General features: G+C 50.2%; 1 protein-coding gene across 1 annotated transcript in view; it reads left to right on the top strand.

Moving 5' to 3' along the window:
* The first annotated feature begins 233 nt into the window (after positions 1-233).
* CCNJL (cyclin J like) overlaps positions 234-17988 on the top strand; it is a 57962-nt gene continuing 40207 nt past the window's right edge. Inside the window, exon 1 of the mRNA XM_075542720.1 lies at positions 234-638. Within this exon, the coding sequence (XP_075398835.1) occupies positions 234-638 (405 nt within the window). The remainder of the gene's footprint in view (positions 639-17988) is intronic.

Here is a 17988-nt window from a genome sequence, read left to right as displayed (position 1 = left end):
CCTCGGGGCGCCGGCGCGGCCGCGCATGCGCGACGCCGGCCCGCAGGTCCCCGGCCGGGGAGGGAGGAGGAGGGAAGAGGGAGGAGGGAGGCTGCGAGCGCGGCGGGAGCCGGGCGCAAGCGGGGGCGCGGCGGCGGCCCGGGCGAGCGGGCTGTGCAGGGGACCCCGGGGGGACACCGGAGACCCGGCCGCACGCAGGCACTCGAGGGCCCCGCCGGCGCGGAGCGGGAGGGATGCGTGAGTGTCGCCCGGCCGGCCGGGGGCAGGATGGGCGAGCAGGACAAAGGCTGCGCGGCGGGGGCGGCGGGGGGACGGCGCGCCGGGCGGGCGGCTGGAGCCCACCACTTTGCGTGCACCTCTTGCCCACGGGCGGCGAAGCCCTGCAGGTTGGCGGAAAGCTGCGGCTCGCCCCGGGGCCACGGGAGGGAACTCCGCCACCTTCGCGGGACTGGGGGCGACCGCCGACTCCGAGGAGCGGGGTGCCGGGGTCGGCGGCCGCTGAAGTTGCCCTGTCCCCCTCGCAGGGTGCGCCCGCGGAGCCCGATAGCCGGGGTCGCGGCGCCGCCGACGCGATGATGGACGAGCCGTGGTGGGAAGGACGCGTCGCCGCGGACGTCCACTGCACCCTGCGCGAGAAGGTCAGTCCCTCCCCACCCCAGGCACTCGCAGGACTGGGTTCTTGAACGCCCCTTGCATTCTGGACTTTCCGCGTCCTCGGGTCACCCCGTAGGGAGATCGGACCACCCAGCGACTTCTCCTTGCTCCTGCCCTTTGCCCTTTTGCCGTGTGTCTGGGGAAGAAGGTGAACGCCATTGACCGGGGAAAATGGGATCATCGGAGATCTTTGAGTTGTCTCTGATTAGAAGCCCAGAGTTCTGGTCGGCTAAACGGAGATAGACCCTACCCCCAACTCCCCCTTGGACCCCAGGTAAACTGCGATGGCACGTAAATGAGAATTGGAAAAAAAAAAAATTCGCGTGCATTTATGTTAATACTGAAGTACACATGAACATATTCATCTTTCAAGGTTTGCATGGCAAATGGGACACTGCTTATTTATTGGAACTTTCAGTTTAAAGTACATTTGTGTACGTAAAAGTGGGGACTTGAAATAAACGTGAAGTGGATGATAGTGTAAGGAACATGTAGTTTGGGGGCTGGGGGTTGAATCTCTAAGATAAGGCTGAAAGACTGAAATTTAAGAGGGACAGGTCTGAAAGCCAGGCTGCAAAATGGGGAGGAAACAAAAGCTCCCTTGCCACCTTGCCCCCTGTGGCAGAAGCTGGGGGGGGGGGCAAGCAGCTGAAATGTGATCCCTGCACCCCTTCCCCACCAAGAGAGAAGGCCTGGGCAAGGTGGGAAAGTTCAGGTTGTCAGAAACGTCTGCCTTGCCTCCTGCCCTGGGGCAGAAGCTGGGGAGGACAGGATGAGAGACAGGTGTGAGGGAGTGGGGAGAGATCCCCCTGCTGGGCTGGATACCTGGGTCCCACATCCAGCCAATTTGCACCAGGTGTGTGTCTGTGGAGCCCTGTGCAACCACTCAGGGCTTTCCCCTCATTAGCTTTGGCAGCTTTTAACCAGAGCCCTCAGGTGGTGCACTGTAATCAAAGAATGCAGGTGGCAGTCCCACCATGGGTGTCTTGGAAGCAAGACCTGGTGAGATACCTGTCTGTTTCTGAAAAACCAGCCTTGAAAACCCAATGGGACACAGTTCTATTCCCACAGACCCTGAATCACCATGAATCGGACTAGCCTCGATCGCATCCTACCAAATAAATACTTTGTTGTCTTTTTCTGTACCTATTGGTCTCTCTCTCTCTCTCTCTCTGTCTTCTCTCCTCTCCTCTCTCCAGCATTTCTTGTCTAGGCTGTATATTGCCCCTGCTTCCCCTTAGTCTTCTTCCCCAAGCAGAATGGCTCCCATTCTAGGAATCTGGAGATCGGGTCTTGGTGGTTCGGTTGTAAAGGGGGGATGAATGTACAAATGTGCTTTACTCAATTGATGTATGTATGGATTGTGGTAAGAGTTGTATGAGCCGCCAATAAAATGATTTTAAAAAAACAAAACGAAAAGGGACGGTGGCCCTGGCCCCTGTCCGGAGGGCCTGGCTGAGTGGGTTAGCAAGGGCTGCCATGATGTTGGACTTGTTCTTCATATGCTGGGAGGAGTTGCCATTGCCACCCCTCATGAGAAGAATGGCTTTGACCGGACTTGCCCCTTCTGAGAGGAAGAGATTTCTGGCAGCATTATAAACTCACCCCGTTGGGAAGGCAGCGGGAGCAGAGCGGGGAAAATCAATGACTGGAAATGGAATGACCAGAATGGAAATAATGAGAAAGTTGACACACTGTGAAAAATATATCTGATATCACTGCACAAATTGCAGAGACATCGTTCAAGGTGAACCTAATTTACTCTGTAAACTTTCACTGAAAACAATAAAATATTGCAATTAAAAAAAAGGATTTACACACCTACGTACCCATACAAATAGACCAGCTTGGTTGCCTGAGACTCTCCAACCTTATTTATATAATCAGCAGGGGTGTTTTCATGCCCCTCCAGCCTCTCACAGGAGCAAGGAAGCAGTTGCCCATTAATTATATTTTACCTTTAAAATAATATTTTACCTATGCCACCATGAATCTTTGCTGGCCTTGTTGATACCGAGCAAAGCCGCCTCCACCTATCACTGGAGGCTTGCATGTGCTCTGACGTTAAGTAGTTACCATCTGAGGTTCCTGACTAAGAAGAAAACCAGAAACTCAGCCCATGGAAACCTTACGGATCTTCAAAGCCTCGTTTGCAGCTGGTCCTAGAACCGGACAGGAGTGGGCAGTGTTCCATTCCGTTGTGTGGGTTGCCACGAGACTCAGTAGGTGAAGGCGGCCCATGGCTTCATACTGTTTCACTCTGCTTCTGGGCCGTGCACCACCCTCAGAGGGAAGCTGAGTTTGTCTTAGTTTTACGGTTGACTCACTGCCACTGGTCAGTGCCTCCTCATAGCGGCCCAGACAGCAACTCTTTCCAAGAGGAAGAATCTCGTCTGTCACCTTTCACAGGTTTGAGATAGAAAACGCTCTGGGGCTGATATACTCAGGGTCTGACTCGAAGCAGGTCTTCCTTGGACAAATCCCACGGTCCTTTGGCTGTAATGCTCTGCGGTCCCAATATACCAGTAATCATTTCTCTCCTATTGCCTCTCAAAGATGATGATGTTTGAGGAAGCATGGTAGCCTGAAGTGAAGACGAGGGGTACCCGGTACCCTCTCTGCCTTCACCGTTCGGGAGGAGTGATAGTTGGGCCTTCGTTTTCCCGTACAGGGTACTTTTAAAAATGCAAGATTTACTTTAGCTATAACTTTCCAACACTGTGGAACACCTTGACACGGTTGGTTGAATGCTGTGGCAGGTGAGTACCAAGCATGGTTACATACATGTCGGCATTGTGGAAGCACGCCCAGCCCTTGTTTGATGCAGGAGGGAAGGCCTGAGAGGTGAGATTCATCAGACTTAACCCAGACACAAAATGGCGCCCTCTGTTTTTAGATTTGAGGTTCCAGGTGAGCATCCTACTACTGTGTACAAAACGGGACGCCAAAGAGCCAATTTTGTTAATAGATGCAAACTTGTGAAGCATCCAGCTGCTAATTTCACTTCTCCAAGCCCCTGTTGTCTTTTCTTGTACACGCAGCAGTTGGCTCTGGTGCTTCCTTGCTTAACGACCACCTGTGGCACTTACACAGGACTCGCCGAGCTTGGCCGCTCCCTGCAGTGCCAGGTACAGCCTGGCCTTTGCCTGCTCCCCAGTCTTGTTTCCCACCCACTGCTGCCCTCATCACACCGCACCTCCATGGCCCTCCTTTCCCCCCTCCAAAGTGCCAAAGTGGCTCGTTTGTGTCGCAGGGCCTTTGCACTGCAATTGCATTTCTTTGGGATCTTCTTTCCTCAGTTTGTCACATGGTTGTCCACTCTCATCTGAGATTGTGTCTCATTGGCACTCTTACATCACCCCATTTCATTTCCTTTATAACATCTACTGACATCTAGAATTATTTTCTGCTTAATATATGGAACTCGTGTTTGCCCTTTTTTTGTTTTGGTTTTCTTTTAAATTTTTTGCCTGTTTGTCTTCTTCGGTAGAGTTGCGCTTCCCCCTCTCCCCCCGCCCTATCTGTATGGAATTAGGGGAAGCAGGAGTGTGTCAATCTGATGTACTTTCTCTCCTGTAGAGCGGGGGAAGTGTGTTTTGTGTCCAAATCGACTCAGCGGCAGAGTGAGTGGGTGAGTGAGTGGGTTAGTGAGTAAGGGTTGAGGGAAAGAACCTGAGAACTGTGTAAGACACGGGAAGGTGCAAGCTTGGGTGTGGTTTCTTTGTGGTTGTGTCTGCTGTGTGTACTCCTTAAACAAGGGTCCTGCTCTTCCAGGCTTGGGTCTGTAGCCACAAGTGTGACCAGTTAGCCCTGTAAGAAAGCCACTGCTGTCTCCACTAGGCAGGTGATGGGGATTGAGCCTGGGAGAGGTCAGTTCATGTGCCTGCTGAGGGCCGGAACCTAGAGCTGGGCTCCCATTAGCAAGTCCTGGCCAGTCAGGAGCACGCCCTCTGGATGAACGAGCAAGCAAGGCTTCCTCCCATCCTCCCATCGCTCTGCAGTCATCTTTCCTGTCCCTAGCCAGTGTAACAGCCTCCTATATCCTGCGCTCAAAGCCCTCCTCCCACCCAGTCCTTCCTGGCCCTGCTGCTTCAGACAGACAGCTTGACACCCCTGTCTGGCCCTCCTCTGCTGGGCATGTGGTGTCAGGTTTCCTGATACACTTGAATCCCTTCAGGGAGCCTGCAGGGGCAAACCACCATGGGACAGTGGGGACTGAAACCCGATGGTGCGGGGTCCCTGGACCTGGATCTGTGTCACCTAAGGCTCTTGGAGAAAATGGAGAGTTGTTTTTTACCTCCCTTGAAAGGTGCATCTATTAACAAAACTCTCTCCCTGAGTTTGAACGTAATTGGGTCTGAACTTCAGCAGCGGACAGATTTGGGCATATTGAGCGCACAGGTCTATGAGACAAACGAGGGGCTCTGTCTTCCTGCATTCTGGAACCTCCGTGTCAAAGGCTCCTTCTGGGATCCAAAGTATAAGCCCTCATGCTGGTTATGCTTTGGCCTGCTAGCCACAAGGTCAGTGGTTTGAAACCATTGGCAGAAAGATGAGGCGTTCTGCTCCTGTAAAAAGGGACAGTCTTGGAAACCCACAGGGGGAAGCTTGACTCTGCCCTGTCGGGTCACTGTGCGTCAGAAATCGACTCAGTGGCAGTGAGCTTTCACAAGATCCTAATCACAAGCCACCTTAGGCTCTTTGGTCTGACCCCAGATTAGAGATCTGCAGAGCAAGCCCCCCAGTGTGCTTTTCCCGTTTCATAGCGAGACGCTGTGTGTAACAGCAAACTGCCACCCAGTCCTGCACGGTCCTCTCACAGTGGCTATGGTAGAGACCATTGTGGCAGCCCATCTTGTCGAGGGCCTTCCTCTACCAAGCAAGATGTCCCTCAGGGACTGGTCTCCTGAGGACATGTCCAAAGCACAAGTACACTGTGCCTTTCTGGTTTCTACGGAGTATTCCCATTGCGCTTGAACTAGTGGGCTAATAAAGGACATTGTCACTGGTCTGTGGCTGAACTTTTACGTACTTCTTTCAAAACAATATCAAGAATCTTGCTTTGTGATGGTAATGTTGGTGGCCGCCATTTGTTGCATGTATACCGGTCTCTAACGTTGGGCGGAGCATGCCCATGATTTATCTCAAGTCATGCTCACCTCACCTCGGTACTGGGGTCAACCCCATTTTACAGACAGGGACAGGGAAACTGCCAGGCTCAGAGGACAGGCGTGGCTGTCCCGCCATCTAAATTCTCATTGTAGCTAAGTGTGAACGTCAGTCACGGCGGTCAGATTCCAAAGTCTGCAGCGTGACCACTCCATGACAGCTGTTGCTGCTGTTAGGTGCAGTCAAGTCGCCTCTGGCCCAGACGCCTGTGCGCAGCAGCAGGAGCACTGCCTGGTCTGGCGCCATCCATGCAGCCACGGAACCACTCCATCCTGTGGAAGGTCTTCCTCTTTTTCGATGTCCCTCTGCTTTATTGAGTATGGTGTCCTTCTCCAGGGACTGGTCTCTCCTGACAACATGTCCAAAGTCCATGAGACGAACTTTCACCTTCCTTTGCCTCGAAGGGGCTTTCGGACTCTGCTGCTTCCATTTGGGCAGTCTATGGTACAGTGATTACTCTTCGCCAGCACCATAATGCAAATGCATCGATTCTTCTTTGTCTTCTTAGTCAGTGTCCAGCTTTCACATGCCTGTGAGACGATTGAAAACACCCTCACTTGGGTCAGTGCATCTAAGGTCCTCAAAGTTACAGCTACGCCTATAAAGTTAAGACGAAGAAGAAAACATTTTCACAGAATGGAAGGACAGGTCAGGCAAAAATCAGACTTGTGTGTTGTGGTTGTTCTGTGGTTGTCCAGAAGGTGGTTGTTATGTTTTGTCTCATTGATTTTGACTCGTAGTGACCTCAAGCAGAGTTGAACTGCCTCGTTGGGTTTTGCCCGTGTGGCCTTCTCCTTTGGAGACGTTGGCTGAGTCTGGGCCACTGACTTTTCAGAAAGCAGCCGAAGCTTAACTGTTGCACCACCAGGACTCCCAAGAGCTGGTTCTCCCTCAACCACTCTGAAAAGCTAGCTGCCCTGCCATTGGGCTGTGCTCTGGGTTGACTGCAGGTCTAAGGGCCTCCCTTGTTTGGTCCAGGTGGGTGGCAGGGCCTGCTGCCTCACCTGTGGTGGTGTGTCTCACCTTGAAGTGATGTGGCCTCTGCTAGTCCCTGGACCTGGGGTACGTGTGGTGGGATGTTCTACGTTAACCAAGAAGGTGACATCTCCAGGCCTCCCTTGTTTGCCCGAATCCTGACAGCCCCGTGGTGGCTGAAATCATGCGAGGCCGAAGTCTGCCCTCCTATAGGAAGTAAAGGAAGGCTAGGTCCTCCCCCTAGATAGTTTCCCCCTTCCCTTTCTATTTGGGTTTCCCAAGCATGAGACAGGCCCAGACTGCCAGTAATAAAGTATTCCAGACCCCAGGGGTGGGATACTGTTTTGTGGTCGTCAAGTCAGTCCCTGACACTTGGTCCTGAGAGCCCGCCCAGAGATGAGCATGCGAAGGCTCTCGGTCTAGCCTGCAAAAGATGGTGTGGGCTGCCCTTGGAGCCTTAGGAAGACAGCAGGAAGAGAGATTGAGAGGATTGAAAACAACAATGAGGTTGGCGGACTGGATGAAATGGCTGCCAGCTCTGTGACTGCCCAACGCCAGCATAGAAAGCTGGTGACCAAACAACCTGACCTCGGTGCCTCCATTTTCGCCTCCAGGTCTCGAAGTCCCTGGGTATGACTCGGCATGCGCATGGCACCCCTCCAGACCTGGTCACACTGTGCCTCATTTTTAGAAGAAGCCATTGTCTCTAAAAAATGGGGTGGCCAGTCCAACTCCGGCAGCCCCTGGGGCTTCTGGGTTACGTGGTGAGGAAGGTACTTGACGGATCAGGCCTGTGCTCTCCAAGTGGGGAGGCTATCTGAGGATCTGAGCTGGCCTCAAGCCCTTGCCCTTGACTCGCTCTTGTCTCCCTGACTCCCGCAGTCTCTTGAGAAGGGGGAGGGCCGCCAATGACTCCCCGGGGGAGCTGAGCACCTGACTGAAAGAGATGGATTGTGGGTCTGCTTTTTGCTTTTCAATACTGACACATAAGTTTCTTTCTTTCTTTCTTTTTTAAGAAACAGTAAAAACAAATACAGAAGGAAGCAAAGAATTGCACACACTGAAGACTTGGAAATAATTCTTCCCCCAAATAATTGTTCACCGTTTTGGTGTCTGTTCTTCTGAATGCATGTCATCTTGAGTGAGCCTTTCTTATTAATTTTCAGTACAAAAATTGGAAATGCCTTGTCTCACAGCTCTGTACAGTTGTCAGTATGCCACATAGACCTTTCCATTTGTTACTGAGCTCCACCTGAATTTTGATTGTTGGACATTAGCAAAAAATTTTTATTATTGGACATGAGCCAAAAGAAATCATGTTGGTTTAGAATAGATAACACATGAACTTGGTTTTTTTTTAAATCTGCTCTGTGGACTTGGCACAAACCACAATTTTGAAAACCAGGCTATTTCCCTGCACAGTCCCTCCCCAGCTATGCAAATGGTGGCTAGTGAGCTGCTGAAAGGCCGCCGTTCACCCCTTCTCCTAGTTGTGTTCCCGAGCACCACTGTTCCCAATGCCTGCCAGCCCTTCCAGATTGCTTTGTTCAAAAATAAGCTTGTGCATGTTCTGTTTTAACAAAGTGGTGGTATCATTTCCATGCATTCTTACACCGTAGAGAGCCCTGGTGACACCATGGTTAAGGCACTAGGCTACTCACCAGAAGGTGGACAGACCCAACCCATCAGGAAAAAAACGTGGCAGCCTGCTTCCCTGGAGCTCTCAGCCTTAAACCCCTGGGCCGCAGTCCTCGCCCCACAGGGTCACTGTCAGTCAGACGGACGTGGACCATGCAGTGGATTTGGTGGGTCCTGTACCCTGATTTTTAAGGTTGATCTATTTTTACAACTTTGCTTCTATTGTTGAAAGTATGCACAGCTAAACATGCACCAATTCAGCATTGTTTATGTAGAGATAGATGGGTGGCCTTGCTTAGATTTTTCAAGTTGTGCCTCTTCTGAGTCATTGCTTCAGTTCTAACAAACTCACTGCCCACTGAGCTTGTCTGACCTTTCTGGTTGCCATGGCCAACTGGATACCCTGTAGATGGTTCTTTAAAAGAGCAATGATGCTGATAACTTCCATTAAAAATTTAAATCAAAGCCACTGAATAGAAATTCCAGGAACAGAGAGCTGTTTGTCTTTTTAGCTTATTGTAACAATAGCGGTGTATATGAGTACTTGATAAAAGTGCTGTCATATGAGGTGGCTTCATGGGGGAAAATCATTTTTATGGGGGAAAAATCTTTTTTTCTATAAGCTTTTTTTTAAAAGTCATTTCATTGGGGCCTCGTACAACGCGTCTCACAATCCATGCATACATCCATTGCGTCCAGCACATTTGTGGCTTCCATCATTCTCAGAACATTGGCTTTCTGCTTAAAGCCCCCGTCACGTGTTGTGGTTCAGAATTTGACTGCTTCCCTTAGCTGTCTACATCCCTGCTGTTGACGCTTCTGTTGTGCCTTCGTGGTTGCCGTTTCATTGGCTATACCGTCACGACCAAACTCGCTCCCTCGTTGGCTGTTTAGGTAGAGCTGTTATTCGTTGTTTTAAAACCCTGCAGTGGAAGCTATATAGAGGACAACTGTGTGCACATCCAGTGCATTGAGCTTTGAAGAGTGTACATTCAGGCCGCTCCCACCCTCACCACATTAGAGGCAGTTCGCCCCGCCCACCCTCTTCTTGCCCCGGGCACTCCCTGAGGGCCCCTTGCAGCTCTACAGGTTAGAGCGAACTTCTCTGGAACGTCCCACAGTGGAACGGTTCAGTAGGTATTCTCTTGCGCCTGCCTTTTCTCACTTGGCCTACCACTTTTGGGGTTCATTCATGCTTCTGTAGCTGTTGTTAGGTGCACTGAGTCAGTCCTGACTCAGAGCGAGTGCCCCTGCGTGTCACAGAATGAAACGCTGCTCATATGTCATCCTCTCAACTCTCCTGGTGTTGGAACCCGTTGTTGCAGCAGTCGGGTCAGTCCTGGTCTTCCTGGTCTCCCCGACCCTCTCCCAAGCTGGACGTCCTTCTCCAGGGACTGAACTCTCCCGGCAACGTGGCCAACGCACGTGGGACAGACTCTCACCACTCTTGCTTCTAAGAAGCAGTCTGAATACACTTCTTCTTTTTTATTTTATTTTATTTTATTTTTTTAGTTTTTTTTTTATTTTAACAATTTATTGGGGCTGATACAATTCTTTTCACAGTTCATACATATACATACATCAATTGTATAAAGCACATCTGTACAGTCTTTGCCCTAATCATTTTTTTTCTCTTTTCTTCTTTTACATTTTATTAGGGACTCAAACAACTCTTACCACAATCCATACATATACATACATCAATTGTATAAAGCACATCCATACATTCCCTGCCCCAATCATTCTCAAGGCATTTGCTCTCCACTTAAGCCCCTTGCATCAGGTCCTCTTTTTTTTTTCCCCTCCCTCCCCTTTCCCCCCTCCCTCATATGCCCTTGGTAATTTATACATCGTTATTTTGTCATATCTTGCCCTATCTGGAGTCTCCCTTCCCCCCTTCTCTGCTGTCCCTCTCCCAGGGAAGAGGTCACATGTGGATCCTTGTAATCAGTTCCCCCTTGAATACACTTCTTCTAAGACTGATTTATTTGTTTGGCGGTCCGTGGGACTTGGGATTTTCAATAGTTTTCTCACTGCATAATTCAAGTGCATTGATTCTCCTTCAGGCTTCCTTATTCTGTGTCCAACTTTCACATGCATGTATGAGGCATGTGTTAGGCTGGTTTGACCAGAGAAACAAATCCAGTGACACTCATGTGTGTAAGAGAAAGTTTTATATCAAGAAGTAATTGTATGTCGCGCAAACCTCCTAGCCCAGCCCTGGTCAAGTCCATACGTGCAGTACTAGTATTCTGATACCGGTCCAGGCAGTGATGCAGGAAATGCACAGGCCGCTTCGTACAGAGGTGTGTGGACCCAGTGGCAGGTGCCACATCGCAAGGCTCACAGCGTCCAGGGTCAGCCAGCAGGAAGGGGAAGGCAGAGGGTGAGGCTCCCAAGACCCTCCTAAGGAGAAGGCCACACCCACAAGGAGGCGCCATCCGGCCTATGACCTGATTGACAGGTCGAATAGCATCCCTACACTTTTATCTTCAAGTTGGCACAAAATTACGTAACTACCACAAGGTGACAGAAAATCCTGTGGTCATGTCAGGCGCCCTGTAATCTTCAAAGCAACCTCTGTGTATTTCAACACTTTAAAAAGGCCTTGTGCAGCGGAGGTACAGTATGCAAATGACGCCACCCTTCTTGCTGAAAGTGAGGAAGCCTTGCTTTTCAAAGATGGAAGCTTTCCCTATGGTTTACAACCCAGTGTAAAGACCAAGATTCCACAACTGCACCAGTAGGTCAGGTAGCATCCTGACAAATGGGGAAAACACTGCTGGAGTCTGCTGTCAGTGCTAACGGGAGAGCAGGCAGGAGAGCAGCAGAGGCATCGCATTAGGCAGGTCTTCTGTACAAGACGACCTTAAAGTGTTGAAAAGCAACAGTGGCACTTTGAGGATTAAGGTGCATATTTCGGAGGTCTGTCCCTTTTTATTGCTGAGCCGTGTTTGCTTAAGGAATATTGGTGCATGGTGGTTAGCACTATGTGGGCCGATAAGCACAAGGTCAGAGTCAAAACTGCCAGCTGCTCTGTGGGAGAAAGATGAGTCTTTCCACGCGTGACAAGAGCACAGGGGCAGTTCTACCCTGTCCCTTTCCCTGTCGCCGGCCTTGGGCTTGTTTCTCGCAGAGCTTTAAAACCAGTTCATTCCAATTTGGGCCCTTGCTGAGCATTTGCCTTGCTACCTCGGGTAGACCACGGTCAGAACCTGTATGTTAGCAGAATCCCAGGCGACTCTAGACATTAGAAATGTGGTGGCTCAGTAGCTCTGAAATGGAAAGTGAAATTCTCAGCAGAAGAGAAATGAACTGGTTCGAAACTGGTCTCTGTGTGTCGCTTGACTTTGCACAGTCGTACATCGGCGAGTGCTTAGAGAAACAGTTCCTCAAATGGAAGTGCTGAAACAAGGTATGATTTTAAGCACTTTGCGCCTCCTTAATGTGCTGGCTGACAGCACAAACACACCCACACAGCAGATTCCAAGGCAGCCTCGAAGCCAGTGCTATAGTGTAACAGTGATTTTCCCGCTAGGTCAGGAGACACCCTGGGCAGCCCCTGAGAGAGGTGAAGGTGAGGTTCATGGTATACAGTCATGCAGATTCAAAGGCTGGATTGAAATCTCTCTCGGCTCTCTCTCCTTTTCTGTGAACTGTTTTGTAATATTTCACACTCTGAGAAGTGTTGGAAGCGTAGTACACAATTCTGAACATTGTACTATATTTGCATTATTCTCTTTTTCTGTATTGTATCTACCCTTACCCCCCCCCAACTTGCAAGCGTAGTTCAACATTGTACTTTAATACACCAGTGTTTATCTCACATGGTTCCTTGTTTGTTTTTCTTTTTCAGATTATTTTACTGGGGGCTCTTACAGCTCTTAGCACAATCCATATATCCATCCATCGTGTCAAGCACATTTGTACACTTGTTGCCATCATCATTCTCAAAACATTTTCTTTCTACTTGAGCCCTTATTTTTCCCCTCCTTCACGACCCCTTTGATAATTTATAAATTATTATTATTTTGTCATATCTTACACTGTCTGACGTCTCCCTTCACCCACTTTTCTGTTGTCCGTCCCCCAGGGAGGGGGTTATATGTAGATCCTTGTGATCTGTTCCCCCATCCGGCTTCCCCTACCCCTCCTGGGATTGTTACTCTCATTATTGGTCCTGAAGGGATCATCTGTCCTGGATTCCCTGTGCTTCCAGTTCCTATCTGTACCAGTGTACATCCTCTGGTCTAGCCAGATTTGTAAGGTAGAATTGGGATCATGATAGCGGTGGGGGGGGGGGGTGGGAGAGGAGGAAGCATTAAAGAACTAGAGGAAAGTTGTATGTTTCATCGTTGCTACACTGCACCCTGATTGGCTCGTCTCCTCCCCGCGACCCTTCTGTAAGGGGATGTCCAGTTGCCTATAGATGGGCTTTGAGTCCCAACTCAGAACTCCTCCCCTTATTCACAATGATAGGATTATTTGTTCTTTGATGCCTGGTGCCTGATCCCCTCGACACCTCGTGATGACACAGGCTGGTGTGTTTCTTCTGGGAAATCTTGTCAAACTGCAGAAGGGACACTTCCTCAGGTGTCCAGAACCTCCTGGGGTGTGTGTCTTGAAAGGGGAGGGGCATGGGGGAGAGAGGGGAATAAAGAGGAGCTTATACTGAGGGCTCAAGTAGAAAATGTTTTGGAAATAATGAAGGTAACATGTACAAATATGCTTGATACAATTGATGTATGGAATGTCACAAGAGCTGTAAGAGCCCCCAATAAAATGATTTTTTTCATTGTAAGAGCCCTCCAATAAAATGACCAATTAAAAAGAGAGAGAGAGAAAAAAAAATAAAGAAGAAAGATGGGGGGGGCAACTCCACTTCCAGGTTAGGATCCCCAGCAGGCTTTGATGGCCTAAGTCCAAGATGGGCAGGGCGCTGGCACATTTCCCAGGACCATCTTCTTGGCAAACAGTGTGAGAGAAAGTCTCCTCATCCAGCGGTGGGTTAGTGAGCCCCCGTTTAAAGAGCCATGCTATAAATCACAGGCCCATGGGAGGCTCTGCCAGGGTCCGAACTACTACCAACCTCTGCCTGAGAGGATTCTTAGCCTCTAGGTCGCGGTCCTGTAATATCAACCGGAGCTGTATGTTAATGGCCATAGCAGACAGTTAATGTTAACAATGACAGCCCACACTGAACGGGTGCTTACTATGTGCTAAGATCGCCCCACGCACTACCTTCCATCATCTAAGGGAACAAGGCCCCATGCATTACCTACCTATCTACCTACCTACCTACCTACCGAAGAAGAAGGCGCTGCAGCCAGCCTGGTGCCATCCTCAGGATCTGCTGAAGTTGTAGATGAACGCTGGGATCCATAGAGCTTCCCCTGAATGGTTTTTCAGAACGCCATTGCCAGGACTCTCTTCCTACCCTGGAGGCACCACTGAGATCTGTTCGGCAGCATGCAAACTGCCATAGACAGACAGGGCCTGGGCTGTGCGTGAGGTGCATTGCCTGGGAATCGAACTTGGGCCTCCTGCGTGGAGAATTCCACCACTGTAGTACTGCCATTTTGCAGATGGGACATGCCAACGTTTAGAGAGATTTTAAATAACTTAGCCAAGGCCACATAGCTGTTAGGTGGCAAAGCCAAGATAGGAGTCCAGGCCGCATGGCTCCTGAGCTCACACTGTTCAGCACGTACCAAGAAAGGAAATTTCATTGCTAGCTTGACTTGGTTGGCAGGATGAGTGGAAACTCGCCAGGCAGCACGAGCTGTAGAAGAACACCTCTGTCTACCAGGGCACAGGGCTGTGTGTGAGGTTTGATCACCAAGTTCAAAGTTGGACCCCGCTGTGGGGGTGGGGGTGGAGAGGGAGATGGGACCAGGAAGAGCAACTCTGAGGGTGGGGGTGGGGTGCCCCGTAATCCTGAGAGGAAGACCAGAGCTGAGGCGAGGAGGGTCAGCTTGAAGTGGAGACTAGGTGTGGGTGTTGCTGTGGTCCAGGGCGGTGGCACCTGCGCCCAGGCAGAAAGACCAGGTAACAAAGGGAGTGGACGACGACGGCGCGATTCTCACTAGTTGGAACAAAGTAACTTCCCCTCACTGAGCATGACCAGGCGTTTTCACAGGGAGCCTTGTCCTTCTGGAAATTGCCAGTGCCTTTGTAATCTTGGAGGGTTTCCCAATGTGCTCCTCATGAAGTTGATGGGGATTAAACTTACTGCTGTGGAGGAGACCAACTCACGGGGACCTAGCACTCAGAGACCCTGTCTCTCTCACTGCCATCAGGTCAATGCCGACTTAGAGACCCCGACGCGTAGGGTGTCCGAGACTGTGACTGCGGGAGTAGATCTCCGCCTTTCTCCTGTGATGTTTATTAGGGTACCAACAATGTGCAAACAGTTGAATGCCTTCTGTGTCTGACCTCATGTGAATGGTTCTGTGTTTTTAAAAGGCACAGTTAAATTTACTGTGCAAATAAATAAATATATTGTCCAGTTCGAGGCAATAGTTCTGAAATCTCAGTGGGCATTCATTCACTCATCATGAATTTTTTTTGCAGTTTATTGCACTATGGTAGTGTTGGGGTAGGGGAGTGTTAAGTGTCATGGAATCATTTCCAGCTCCTAGTGACCCTATTTACAGCTGAACCAAACACTGCCTGGTTCTGTGCCATCTTCTCAATTACTTTGTGCCCATTGTGCCCATCCCTGTCTCAGTCACTCTTGCCGAGTGCTTTCCTCGGGATAGGACAGAGTAAAGTTTCCAAGATGTAAATCTTTACAGTAGCAGACAGCCTTGTCTGTCTCCCATTGGGTCCCACTGCCGACCCTTCAGTTAGCCCAATGCTTAACCTACTCTGCCACCAAACTACAAACCCTCAGCCGACCAGTCTTCCTCATTCATTGTCCAGCTTGCACATGGCTGTGCAGCAGTTGAAAATACTTTGGCTTGGTGTGCGACCACGAGGTGTCGAAGGGATGAGGTATCAGGCATCAAAGAACAAAAAATCATATTGTGAATGAGGGGGAGTGCGGAGTGGGGACCCAAAGGCCATCTGTAGTCAACTGGACATCCCCTTATGGAAGGGTCTTGGGGAGGAGATGAGCCAGTTAGGGTGCAGTATAGCAATGATGAAACATACAACTTTCCTCTAGTTCCTAAATGCTCCCCCCCCCCATCATGATCCCAATTCTACCTTACAAATCTGGCTAGACCAGAGGATGTACACTGGAACAGATGGGAACTGGAAGCACAGGGGATCCAGGACAGATGATTCCCTTCAGGACCAGTGGTGAAAGTGGCAATACCGGGAGAGGAAGGGGGAGGTCGAAAGGGGGAACTGATTACAGGGATCTACATATTAGCTCCTCCCTGGGGAATGGACAACAGAAAAGTGGGTTAAGGAAGACGTTGGGCAGTGTAAAATATGACAGAAGAGCTCTCTCACTCACTCACTCACTCTCACTCTCTCTCACTCTCTCATTCCTTGATCATCAGACCAAGGAACACCTCCATTTGCAAGCTACATTACCTGTGGGACACCTAACCTGAAAAAAAAATATGACAAAAGAATAATTTATGAATTATCAAGGGTTCATGGGGGAGTGGGGAACAGGGAGGAAGAGCGGGGAATAAGCTGATGCCAGGGGCTTACGTGGAGAGCAAATATTTTCAGAATGGTGGTAACGAATGTACAAATGTGCTTTATACAATTGATGTATGATGATGATGGATTGTGATGAGTTGTAGGAGCCCCCAATAAAATGATATTTTTTAAAAAGAAAGGAAAAATAAAGCTGCTAAAATAAAATAAATAAAATTTTTTAAAAAGAAAGAAAATACTTCGGCGTGGGGCAGGAGCTTCTTAGTCCTGAAAGCGACAAGTCCTTTGCCCCTTCATATTTTAAAGAGGTCTGTGCAGGAGACTTGCCCAGTGCAGGCTGTCATATGATTGCTCTCCTGCTGCCTCCGTGAGTTCTGACTGGGTATTGATGGCGGACAGCTATCTTTTCATGACGTTTATAGGAAGCATTTAGTTAAACTGAAAACAAACCAAACGCACTGCCGTGGGGTCCATTTCTGCTCCTAGGAGCCCCGCAGGAGGAAGGAGAGCGGCAGTGCGGGTTTTGAGCTGGCCATCCTACGACAGTAGACAGTCTCGTCTGCTCCTGCTCAACTGCTGGTGCATTTAAACTGCCCACCTGGAGGTTAGCCGCCCAGCGCCTGGTCCGCAGCACCACCAGTGCTTGGTAAATGTAGAGATGCTCGCCGCAGCTTCAATTGTAAGCACGAGGCTTGGGGGCATCTTCCATTTATACCTCTAAATCCATGTTGAGTCTCCACATAGATTCAGCCTCCTCTGAGTTATTTCTGACCGAATTAATCAGTCGGGTGAACAGCTTTGCCATCAGGCTTAGAGTCTTTGAAAGTGACCCTGCCCGCCCAGGAGGGGCAGAGTCTGCGTGATCGTGACCCTGATGGCCCTGAACCAGTGCTGCAAGCTTTTCTCTGCAGTCCTGTCTCTCTCCCAAGTCTAGACCCTTTCCTGCTTCTGCAGGCCTGCCTGCAACTCTGGTGTGGCGACCTGCCACCAGTCATGCTTTTGTCTTGTCTTTGTCCTGTTTAAGACAATAACCATGCCTCTCTGAATTATAGTTGAATCTGGGGTCTCCACTCATTACACCAGGAGCCCTGGTGGCACAGTGGTTACACATTGAGCTGCCAACTGAAAAGTCAGCCGTTTGAAACCAGTAGTCCCTCTGCAGAAGAAAGAAGAGGCTTTCTACTCCGGTAAAGAGGTCATGTCTCGGAAACCCACAGGGGCAGTGTCCCCTATCGGGTCAGTGTCGGCTTGAAGGCAGTGAGCATGGTTTGACGCTTTAGGCTGCTAATGCAGTGCTTTCTCCTATTGTAAAGTCACTGTCTCAGACCCCACACGCGGGGCTCTGCCGGGCCCTGCAGGGTCACGATGAGTCAGACACGACTCCAGGCAGTGAGTTTGTTGTTAGGGGGTTGTTCCTCCCCCCGAGATTCCGATTCTGTGAACTGAGAAAGGAGCAGAAAGCGTCCATGTTCACACCCACCACCTGAAGGCTGGTGCCTGTGGTCACCCGACCATGTGAGCAAACCACTCTGGACTGTACATCCATCCACAGGGGCGGGTCGCAGCTGAAGCCGCCGGCTGCATCGGTGGGCTCTCCTACTAACCTGAGGCCAGCTTACCCCGGAGAATCCACGTAAATGGTTGGAAATCTGGAGCTGGCACTTGAAGTGTGGAGTGAAGAACTTCGGAGGCCCCGGCAGAGGGGGAAGGGGGGACACCCTGAGGGGGGTGGGAGGAGGATGAGGAGAGAGCCAAGGATTGGTGTATCAATCACATCATGACCTCATATAACAGAGGGCCTGGGAGACCAAGGGCACCCCTACATCTGCAGAGCTGGGGGCATTTCATTAAAAGGCGGTGGCTGTGGTCTGGGGAGATGTTGGAGGGCACCGTGGTCTGGGTAGAAACGGGAGGGGCAGCAGGCACATCTGTGTG

This window comes from Tenrec ecaudatus, chromosome 2 (assembly GCF_050624435.1).
Source record: "Tenrec ecaudatus isolate mTenEca1 chromosome 2, mTenEca1.hap1, whole genome shotgun sequence".
In the NCBI taxonomy this organism is placed as follows: Eukaryota; Metazoa; Chordata; class Mammalia; order Afrosoricida; family Tenrecidae; genus Tenrec; species Tenrec ecaudatus.
This window is presented reverse-complemented; position numbering and strand designations above follow the sequence as displayed.